This window comes from Dendrobium catenatum, unplaced genomic scaffold (genome assembly GCF_001605985.2).
Source record: "Dendrobium catenatum unplaced genomic scaffold, ASM160598v2 fragScaff_scaffold_156, whole genome shotgun sequence".
NCBI lineage: Eukaryota > Viridiplantae > Streptophyta > Magnoliopsida > Asparagales > Orchidaceae > Dendrobium > Dendrobium catenatum.
The window spans coordinates 7,157,570-7,169,381 of record NW_021318618.1 but is presented as its reverse complement, the minus strand read 5'-3'; the positions used below and the strand labels follow the sequence as shown (position 1 = coordinate 7,169,381).

The 11,812-nt window shown below is 33.5% G+C and overlaps 1 protein-coding gene across 1 annotated transcript; it reads right to left on the bottom strand.

Moving 5' to 3' along the window:
- Positions 1-441: 441 nt before the first annotated feature.
- LOC110113337 (oxygen-dependent coproporphyrinogen-III oxidase, chloroplastic-like) lies at positions 442-10,475 on the bottom strand (the record flags this gene model as incomplete). Its single annotated transcript, XM_020845885.2, has 4 exons — positions 442-665; positions 740-838; positions 1,055-1,179; positions 10,292-10,475. Coding segments are annotated over 4 exons (477 nt in total), but the record flags the coding sequence as incomplete, so codon positions are not given.
- Positions 10,476-11,812: the final 1,337 nt, after the last annotated feature.

Here is an 11,812-nt window from a genome sequence, read left to right as displayed (position 1 = left end):
CTCCATGTGCATTGATTTGATGTCGTTTTAAGAATTGGATAAAAATCATTCAATCTAATTTCAGTCAATTTAGGTACCAATCTTTTTTTATTGATTTAAATATATATATATATATATATAAGCAATATTAGTTGTGTTTGCATCTTAATAGTAATCTTTTTAATCATAAATCCTAATTAAATGACTTATTATTTTTGAATTATTTTTTATACTCTGCTTATCAATTCCAATAAACTATTTTTAAGATATTAAAATTATAATACCCTATCCAATCCGCATCAATCATCAATATCTTATATTTTCAATAATTGACTTGAATTAACTAGACTCCTTGCTGAATCAGCCATGAAGAACGATCTAGCTGCGACAGAATCTGGTTGTTAGTATGATGAAAATAATTATCTTCGGACCGGCTAGCCTCTGTATAAAATACATGAATACTGAAGAGGACAAGAGAACTTCACTCATATTCAATAGGAACGGCTTTTCTATTTCATTTAAAAAAGAATGGATCTCAAAGAGCACTAACGTATTATAAGATACAAATGCAAAAACCAAACTTACCATTCAGCTACAAAACTTACAGACGACTAGTCTCAAATCCAGTCCTTGGGATTGATGCAAGCATCTAGAAGCTTCCATTCTTCACTACCTTTCTCTGGTTCCTGTGGAATGAAGCACACTTTCAGAAATCTTTCCTGGCATGCAAAGAAATGACAATTAAATTTTTAAATCTTACATGATCGTACTCCCATCTAGCAGTTAGGGGAAGCGAGACAAGAATACTCTCAATCCGACCACCGGTCTTTAGCCCAAATGTCGTGCCACGATCATAGACCTTCACAATCAACAAAATAAGCTCATCAGAAGATCAAGATTGATATTAAGATTTCGTTTGAGATGACTTTCTTTCTGCTTCTTAAATCAGTTTTTTAGTAAAAAAAATTAATTTAATAATAGAAGCTGCTTTAAGAAAAAGAAAGAAAACAGTCCCAAACGAAGCGTAAGTAGCAGAAATGAAAAAATTCTTTAATTTTGCTTTAAATGAAATTACCAAGTTGAATTCAACATATCTTCCCCTACGCAGTTGTTGCCAGGCCTTGTGTAGATCAGTAAATGGCGTTTCTTTCCGCCGATTTATGATGGGAATGTATGCTGGAACAACAGACTGTGCACACTCTAGAAGATAAACATTCAGATCAGAGATAACAGTAGCAAGGAAAACAAAAATTAAGATAATATATTTTAAGTACAGTTTGCAAGATGAATATTTCTACTTTTCAGAGGAAAACGACCACACTCCCTTCCCAGTACAACTTCTATGTTTTGACCAGTAAAGGTAAAATCAAAACCGTTTATCCACTGCAAAATCATTGAATCTAAAGGCGCGCACAATTTTTTTCCATTTTAAAAATTCATCAAAAGATAGAAAGTTTCTCAATTGAATATTTGAATTTTATGATGAGATATCGTGATTTTAAGCCTATTATATCAATGAACAAATTTAACAAATAAGTTGATATATAGAATACATTCAACTGTTTCTATTCATGAAATATACGACTAAAATGAACTTTTAAGTTGAGTTTTTTGGTGAGAACTAATGAAAAAATGAGAAACCATCGACTAGGAGAGGTAATTGATACGATTAAACATGATAAGGTACCCATTTTCATCATGTGGAGTCAAGGAGACCATGATAAAATATGGATAGAGACAATAAAGAAAAGATATTAAATCATTGAATTGAAACAGAAAAATAAAAAACGTAGCGAAGGAGTGAAGCCAACATGCAAGAACCTCAAGCACAATCGCTGAAGGAAGCAATCTAGTTATGGGAGAGTGTGAGCAATGGTGTTACTGAGGAAGCAAGCATGTGCATCAACAATTGAGTATGTGGAGAGGCATGTGAGTAGGCAGGTTGATGACGAGTAGCCGGGTAGTACACAAGTAATGGTAAGGCGCAAGTGAGCAGCAATGGATGCGGGCAAGGAGTCTCAATACTTATGAAGCAAGGATGAAGGGAACCGGGGCATGGAGTAGTTGGGCACTTAGATTTCATTTGGGACAGCTTTTTTATACTTTCTAAAACCACTTTTTAGTGCAAAAATTTTTTGAATCAGAAAATTTTGTACTAAAAAATTATTTTCGAAAGCAATAAACAAGCTGTCCCAAATGAAGCCTTAGTGACGAAGACAATGACCAAGATGGGAGCAGATGGAGATCTCATATGTGAGCGAGACAATGGACCTGCAATGGAAGTGTGACAGGTAGTACGTTTAGGGTCGTACGATGGCTTATATGATCAAGTTTGCAAGGTAACATGTGAGGAAGGCAGTGTCGTATGTATCAATCAGAAGAGTGACTAGGATTTTTATACTCTAATACCACATGTTGAGAGGAGATTAAATTTATGCATTTTATTGACTAGTAAGAGGGCCAATAGCTAAGGAAACAGACAATTGGGAATAATGCCTTGAATTAGGAGAATATCCGTCTAATATAATCCCCTTCAAATATTAGGAGACATACCTAGTAAATCAATGGTAATACATAACCCAAAAAAAATATAATTGGAACCTTATATAAGATTAACTCTTAACCTTGTGTCTTACTGTTTTGTAAGATGGTCAATAGCTAAGAAAACAGATAACGAGGAATAACGCACCAATTATAATAATATATTCCTAATATAATCTCCTTTCAATATTAGGAGGCCTATTAAACCAATAGTATTAAATAACCCAACATAATATACCTGGAACCTTAGATGTAATTAACCCGATGCAAAATATTTGAAATAGTTTAAAGAAATGGGTGGCAATGGCATAGATATGAAAGTTCGGGTGTTAAATATGCAAATATAATAAAACCATTTATATGTAAATCCCCCTAAAAATGGCGATCTTGTGATTGAATGCTATAGCACGTGATAATCTATGACATACTTCATATAAAATATTATTAGCATGAGATGATGTTTCTTATCAAATCACAAATTATCTTTAGACCAACATATTCTAATTAATATAACATTATTAATAATGACATAAATAATACACTAATAGTCAAAGATACCCCCTCTAAGAAAATTTGCATCCTTCCCATACTCCATTAGTTTGGCATACGTTTCGTATCCTTGAAAATCTTCTAAACAAACCCGAATCTCATTTCCAACTTGTTGTCATTTGATTATGGCATGAAGATGCTCACACTTCATTAGGAATCGACCATGCTTTTTCCAATCATAGTTGTGCATCATTGAGAGCATCTCTTTCAAATTTTATTTCACAACAACATCTAACGTTAATTCCTATACTTTACGATGCCAGCTCTTTGCTGGTCTCTAAAAAGTCCTCAGTCCCTTAGCATTCTTGGGCAATGGGCAATCAAATCCTCTCAACTAGGTAATGTTATTTTCTAGCAATGCCTTCATCCTCTAGAACCAATCACCTTCTCTTTAGCTTACTCAAGTTCGTGCGCACATGTTCATATGGTCTCCAATGCAAAATCATCACAATAGTCGACTCTCCACATTTAAGTGTGCAAGTTCTGTCAAACTACATAGCAATTTTAGCAGGACTAATTGGGACTATATTTGAGGAGTCAAGGAACTAAATTATATAAGTTAAATTGTTTGGGACTAAAATGATCACATAAAAATAGTCTAGAGCCATTTTATCTTTTTTCATCTCATGTGAATGTTTACGTATCCTCCCACGCATATGACAACCTAATAACTTATCAAATCTTTTACTAGAACCCGTAAAATCCCATATTTTAGCAAATATTCAATCAATTAACAACTCTTGTCGATAAGCTCAATACTTACACGAACCAGCTTGATGTTACAATTTAGAAAATTACCATTTCTCTTCAAAAACTCCATTAACCTCTTTAGCATCACAAACTCTATCAACATGGCCCCATTTTGTCCTCCTTCACAAGCCCCACAAACCCATATTGTTAAGAATGATGATCTATCTTCATTAACTGACCTTGAGTGTGAAGATGTACTTGAACTTGAGCTTGATTATGTACTTAAAGTTAAACTAATTCAACTACCCAGGCTTACATCTAGTTATTTATTGAGCCAATGCCCCAAAATTGAGCATGAACCAAAAAATATTAAATTAGCTTTTTACTCATACTCTATTATAATTCTGTCACATCTTTAAGCTAGACGTATAGGATGTTGTTGTGCTCAAATTTAAGGTGGATTCAATCACTATGGTTATCCATCCACAGCTTGAAATGGAGATATAGTTTGCTCCAGTATCTCCTACATTGTTACTCGCTCCATCACTAGTTGCATATTATATATTTGTTCTACAATTGTTATCACCAGCATACTTTCAAGTAAACCATGTTTAGATTGTTAATTATATATAGTGGCATAATGTATGTGATAGGAAATACTTGAGTTCGCAAGTAACCCTAAGGTAATACTTGAGTTCGCAAGCAAACCTAGTTAAGATTAGTACGAAAACAGAAGAAAAACTTCTGTCCCAGCAGTAATACAGCAGCCACACAGCAGGTTTTGCACCAAAACAGTGGAAATTAGGGAGGGAAAACTTAAATTTTTACTAGTAGATGCAAGAAAACAAAGTAAGTTACAATGTTCTTCAATTTGAGAGGAAGAACCACTCTTGAAAACTCTCTAGCAAAGCCTAGAGCCCCAATCCATGAGTAGATCTCAAAATTTCAGCAAATCTCAAGATAAAACCCTAACTCACACCCTTTCTCCTAATTAAATCAAAAGGAATAATTAAAAATCCCTAAACAACCCCTTAATTCAATTTTTCCCTCCTAAAGTTTAATACATTCATTGCTTGGCCCTCACAAAGGCTGCCCCCCCCCCCCCAACTCTGCCTGATTTCCGCTCAGCTTGGGCCTACGGGAGTAAAAGAGGACCGGTCCAGCCGGCCCCTCCTGGGCCGGCGGCATAACAGTATGTGACATCAAAATCCAAAGCACCTCCTTTCAAAAGTTATAGTCAAGACAACCAAAAAAATTAGAAACTCCCAAGAAAATCATTTGAAAGTTGACTCGAACTGAAATTGACATCAGAATTCAACTAAATTTCTATTTGATTATTACTTTGCTCCAAATCGTTCAAAATATAAATCGAGTCAACCCAAAATAAACATTTATACAAAATATTATATTTATATTTATGTGCATGACCTAAAAAGACTTGGTTAGAAAATATTAGAAATGACTTTTATTTATTCAATTTAAATAAGAATTTGACTATTAACAAACCACAATGGAAAAAAAGATTCATATACCCGACCCCACAGTGGGATAAAGGCTTGATATTGTTGATGTTGTCGCATTCTTAATTAAAAAAAATTCAAGTCAACTCAAACCATATCATTTTGAGTCGATTCAACTCAATAATTTCAATTTTGAGTTGACTTTGAGTTCAGTTTTAAGTCACAAACTCAACACAATATCACTTCACTACAACAATAACCTTCAACATCTTTGATAAAAAAATATCCTTTTAACATGAGCGAACTGATGCAAAAACCTAACAATCATTGATTCTTCTTTAAGCAGATCATCTTCTTGTGTCTATATCAAAATAGTTTTAAGCATAATTTTAAATATTTTTCACGTTTATGGTTATTTAACAAGGAAACATTACGTCTATCTTTAATAATTTCAAATATTTTACCTAAATATTAAAATCTTTTAGTTTATATAGAGTATATAGTCTTGTATGATATAATTTATAATTGAAGAATTATTAAATTGAATTGAAGCATTTTAGACCCTTCCTCATCAAGTTGGCTGTCCCGTCTGAATAGAGTTGCCCAAGAATGAATTTATTATCAAAATAAATAAAATTAAATTTACTTTTAAGCAAGATATGCACAAAGCTTAGGCAGAGGAAGATCAAGGGAGATGAGATGCAGAGAAATTCAGAGTAAAGGTAAGCCAATTGTAATTTGTAAATACCAACAATCGTACCCAAAACCAAATATTGAATGTGCAATACTGAATGCACAATTGGGGAAAAAGCTGAAGCAAAATTGATTGTGCGGGAGTAGAACATCACTCAAAACATTAACATTTGTAACAAATGTGCTATACCGGATGTGCAATACTGAATCATAATTATTAAACTGAAACGAGATAGATTGCGCTAGAAGACTTCGTTGATGTACTCGTTGGTACACTGCAGAATGGAGCCAAAGCATGCTCAAAAGCTTATTGAAGAGGGAGCATCAACAAACTGACATCTACACACGACTATCAGCTTGGTCGGCTATGAGATATGAAGGCGTTGGGAATAGGATGGTGTTACGGCAGGAGGGGCAAGGCGAAATCAGGAAGGGAGCTAAGGGTGGAGTTGGGCCAGCCCTATGTGGCCCAGGAGAGCTGTCGTGCATTATGCAAGGAGGAGAAATCAAGGGGAGCTGTTTAGGAAGGTTTTTTAATTATGTTTATTGTGTTTAGGAAGGTTTTAATTATTTAGAAAGATTTCCTAAATCATGTTTATGCTGTTTAGGAAGGTTCTATTTGTATTATTGTATGCTAGGCTATTTAAAAGAAAGTTTTGTCTAAGATTAGGACATGAGATAATTTGTAAAAACCCGAAATACGTCATTTGAGTGCGTCGCACGCATCTCGATGCGCCGCGACGAACTTAAGTGAAATTTCGACGTCGTCGGAATTCGACGAAATAAATTTCGTTAGATTCGTCTCGAAATTTCGAGCAAAATGGTATAAAGAACTTATACCAGAACCAATCACCTTCTCTTTAGCTTACTCAAGTTCGAGCACACATGTTCATATGGTCTCCAATGCAAAATCATCACAATAGTCGACTCTCCACATTTAAGCGTGCAAGTTCTGTAAAACTACATAGCAATTTTAGCAGGACTAATTGGGATTATATTTGAGGAGTCAAGGGACTAAATTATATAAGTTAAATTGTTTGGGACTAAAATGACCACGCATATGACAACCTAATAACTTAACAAATCTTTTACTAGAACCCGTAAAATCCCATATTTTAGCAAATATTCAATTAATTAACAACTCTTGTCGATAAGCTCAATACTTAAACGAACCAGCTTGATGTTACAATTTAGAAAATTGCCATTCTCTTCAAAAACTCCATTAACCTCTTTAGCAACACAATCTCCACCAACATGGCCCCATTTTGTCCTCCTTCACAAGCCCCATAAACCCATATTGTTAAGAATGATGATATATCTTCATCAACTGACCTTGAGTGTGAAGATGTAGTTGAACTTGAGCTTGATTATGTACTTAAAGTTGAACTAATTCAACTACCCAAGCTTAAATCTAGTTATTTATTGAGCCAATGCCCCAAACTTGAGCATGAACCAAAAAACATTAAATTTGCTGTTTACTCATACGCTATTATGATTCTGTCACATCTTTAAGCTAGACATATAGGATGTTGTTGTGCTCAAATTTAAGGTGGATTCAATCACTATGGTTATCCATCGACAGCTTGACACGGAGATATGGTTTGCTCCAGTATCTCCTACATTGTTACTCGCTCCAGCCTTAGTTGCATATTATATATTTGTTCTGCCATTGTTATCACCAGCATACTTTCAAGTAAACCACGTTTAGATTGTTAATTATATATAGTGGCATAATGTATGATGACATCAAAATCCAAAGCACCTCCTTTCAAAAGTTATAGTCAAGACAACCAAAAAAAGTAGAAACTCCCAAGAAAATCATTTGAAAGTTGACTCGAATTGAAATTGACATCAGAATTTCAACTAAATTTCTATTTGATTATTACTTTGCTCCAAATCGTTCAAAATATAAATCGAGTCAACTCAAAATAAACATTTATACAAAATATTATATTTATATTTATGTGCATGACCTAAAAAGACCTGGTTAGAAAATATTAGAAATGACTTTTATTTATTCAATTTAAATAAGAATTTGACACTTAACAAACCACAATCGAGAAAAAAGATTCATATACCCGACCCCACTTAGTGGGATAAAGGCTTGATGTTGTTGATATTGCCGCATTCTTAATTAAAAAAAAATTCAAGTCAACTCAAACCATATCATTTCGGGTCTATTCAACTCAATAATTTCAATTTTGAGTTGACTTTGAGTTCAGTTTTAAGTCACAAACTTGACACAATATCACTTCACTACAACAATAACCTTCAACATCTTTGATAAAAAAAATTTCCTTTTAACATGAGCGAACTGATGCAAAAACCTAACAATCATTGATTCTTCTTTAAGCAGATCATCTTCTTGTGTCTATATCAAAATATTTTTAAGCATAATTTTAAATATTTTTCACTTTTATGGTTATTTAACAAGGAAATATTACGTCTATCTTTAATAATTTCAAATATTTTACCTATATATTAAAATCTTTTAGTTTATATGGAGTATATAGTCTTGTATGATATAAGTTATAATTGAAGAATTATTAAATTGAATTGAAGCATTGTAGACCCTTCCTCATCAAGTTGGCTGTCCCGCATGAATAGAGTTGCCCAAGAATGAATTTATTATCAAAATAAATAAAATTAAATTTACTTTTAAGCAAGATAAGCACAAAGCTTAGGCAGAGCAAGATCAAGGGAGATGAGATGCAGAGAAATTCAGAGTAAAGGTAAGCCAATTGTAATTTGTAAATACCAATCGTACCCAAAACCAAATATTGAATGTGCAATACTGAATGCACAATTGGGGAAAAAGCTGAAGCAAGATTGATTGTGCTGGAGTAGAACATCACTCAAAACATTAACATTTGTAACAAATGTGCTATACCGGATGTGAAATACTGAATCATAATTATTAAACTGAAACGAGATAGATTGTGCTAGAAGACTTCGTTGATGTGCTCGTTGGAACACTGCAGAATGGAGCCAAAGCATGCTCAAAAGCTTATTGAAGAGGGAGCATCAACAAACTGACATCTACAAACGACTATCAGCTTGGTCGGCTATGAGATATGAAGGCGTTGGGAATAGGATGGTGTTACGGCAGGAGGGGCAAGGCGAAATCAAGAAGGGAGCTAATGGTGGAGTTGGGCCAGCCCTATGTGGCCTAGGAGAGCTGTCGTGCATTATGCAAGGAGGAGAAATCAAGGGGAGCTGTTTAGGAAGGTTTCTTAATTATTTTTATTGTGTTTAGGAAGGTTTTAATTATTTAGAAAGGTTTCCTAAATCAAGTTTATGCTGTTTAGGAAGATTCTATTTGTGTTATTGTATGCTAGGCTATTTAAAAGAAAGTTTTGTCTAAGATTAGGACATGAGATAATTTGTGTTTGTCGTAGTTTTATTTTGGAGAGTTTCCTTGCGGCGTCTAGGGTTCGAGGAGAGTTGATCTACCTCTCGAATAGTAGATCAATTGTATATTTCTTTTTTGTTGAAGAGATAATCAAATTTCAGCCCTAATCTTTAAATTCCTACATTTTTCTTATTGCCTACTTGATGTTTTTACTTCCAAGATGCATCAGATGGCATTGGAAAGATGGAATTGCAAGAGATGTTGGCATAGGAGGAGCAGAGGATGGCATTAAAGCATATTCAAAGCCAGATGGTAAGGAAACATAATCAAACGCAGACTATCAAATGAAAATTCATTGAGAAGATTAGACTGTAGGAGGACTTCAAGCTTGATCAGCTATCAAATGCAAGTTCAATGAGAAGAGTTGCAAGAATATCAAACAAAGGAATTAATAGGAAAAACAGGAAGGACGTGAATACATTGCGGATATCTCTACTTAATACTTTATAAATCAAAATGTTCAAATAAAAATTTGATAAGTAGTCAGATGAATAGAAAGAAAAGTGCTCCAACACTATGCAAGATCACGACCATTCATCCTCTTTAATATCATTAAAATGATAAAACCATTTCTTAAATTTTTTTAAAAATTCTTTGATTTTCAAAACGATAGAAAAAATGGCATCATAATATCCAGTTTATTCCCGTGGGAAGAATTATCTAGAATAAAGACAAGTGGTGATTTATGATGTTACATCATGTTTATAGATTTTGATTTGTGAAATAGTAAAACCAAGTCTTCACATGGACTTCTCGGAGAAGCATTGCCTGATATCCCTCATTCTCTGGTACATTTTTAAATAATTAAACGAACTAATGAAGCTCTCATCTTCACGTCGTGCAAATTAAATTTAGCACTATTGCAATTGAAGGGTAGATATCAGAGCCCCAAAAAAGGAGAAGAAAGGGTTATAGCATTTAATACTATGATTTGATGAAGAAACATGCAAAGAATATAGGCATGTACCTGTAGCAAAGGCAAGAAGCATTTCCTGATCATAGTCATTAAGGTCATCAAAAAAAATCCCGCCAAGCCCACGTCTTTCACCTCGATGCTGCACCAAAAACAAGATCAATAGTAGAACATAAAGATTTGAAAATTTTCCACAAATAATTTCATTACAATTCTTATTTGTAAATATGGTTTCATTTTAAAATTGGCATCCATCACAAAATTTTTAGTTTTAATGGTTTCAATAATTTCAATGTTGAGTTTTGGCCTTTTTTTAATATATTTTAAAGATTCTTTAAGCTAGCTTTTCAATTTTTATTATTTTGATACATTTTAAAATCATAAATACGTTTTTTTTTTAATGTGTTTTCTCTTGAGTTTTGATAGTTATGATTCCTTTTTACCGATTTCAACCAAATTTTAAGGGATTTGTCTGGTGGTCTCAACTATTTCGAGTGTTTTGGTGACTTTGGAAGGTTTGGTTTAATTTTGACAATTTCAGACCAAAACAATCAGCCAGTTTTGAATAGATGTAAACCGAAATGATCATTTTCAATGGTTTTGAATTGGTTTTGGATTAAAGTTAAATTTTTTATTAAAACACAACTAAATACTTTAATGGCAGCTAGGAAGGGAGACAACATTTTCACAACAACATATAACTAAGACATCTAATTTATATACATAAGAAAGGCGACAACATTAGTATGTGCAAGGTTACCAAGAAACACTTTATATGCAACACACAAAAGTTTCAAGCATATAATATAATGGCATGTAGAAGTAAAAATGTTAGTTAATTGTTGCATTGTGTTTTTTATATGCTAATATAGTGCTGAGTTGTTTGTTTCAAAAGAAAGCCAGTGCTACTTTTTGTAAGGAATAAGGATGAATAAAATTCACCGCAACTGTGTTTACCACATTTATGCATGCAATATATGCAATCTAACCCATTTTTTTCCAGGGGAAAAAGTTGTTTAATAGCAAAGCATATGAAAAGCACTACCAAATGAGGCCCGTATCAAGTAACTCAAATAACATGTTTATTAGCACAAGGACTTGGAGAATGTTTAAGACTTGAATAGGGTAATGAAATGGGCGTTGTTAAAACAGAGATGTAAATAAACCAACAACAAAAAAATTTATTAAAAATTTGAAAATAGATTAAAAGTCAATCAAAAAATCAAATCAACTTTTGCCTTGAATCAAGCTCAAATTGCAATCAACGAGTGTGATGATAGGAAATACTTCAAGTATTTCCTATTCACTTTTACAACAATTCTCAGTGCACACTGCTGTCCACAGCAGGAAAACAGACAAAACAGTAGAAAAACAGAGAAAAACTGAGAGAGATTTGGAGAAAAGACTTGTATTTTACTAGTAAATGCAAGGAAAATAGCAAAGATACAAGGATCCTCTATTCGAGAGGAGGATCGCACTCTCCCAATCTCTAGAATTCGATCTAGAGCCCTAGCCACCAAAGAGGAACAAGAAAACTCCAAAGCAAATTTCACATAACCCTAACCCTAGCCTCTT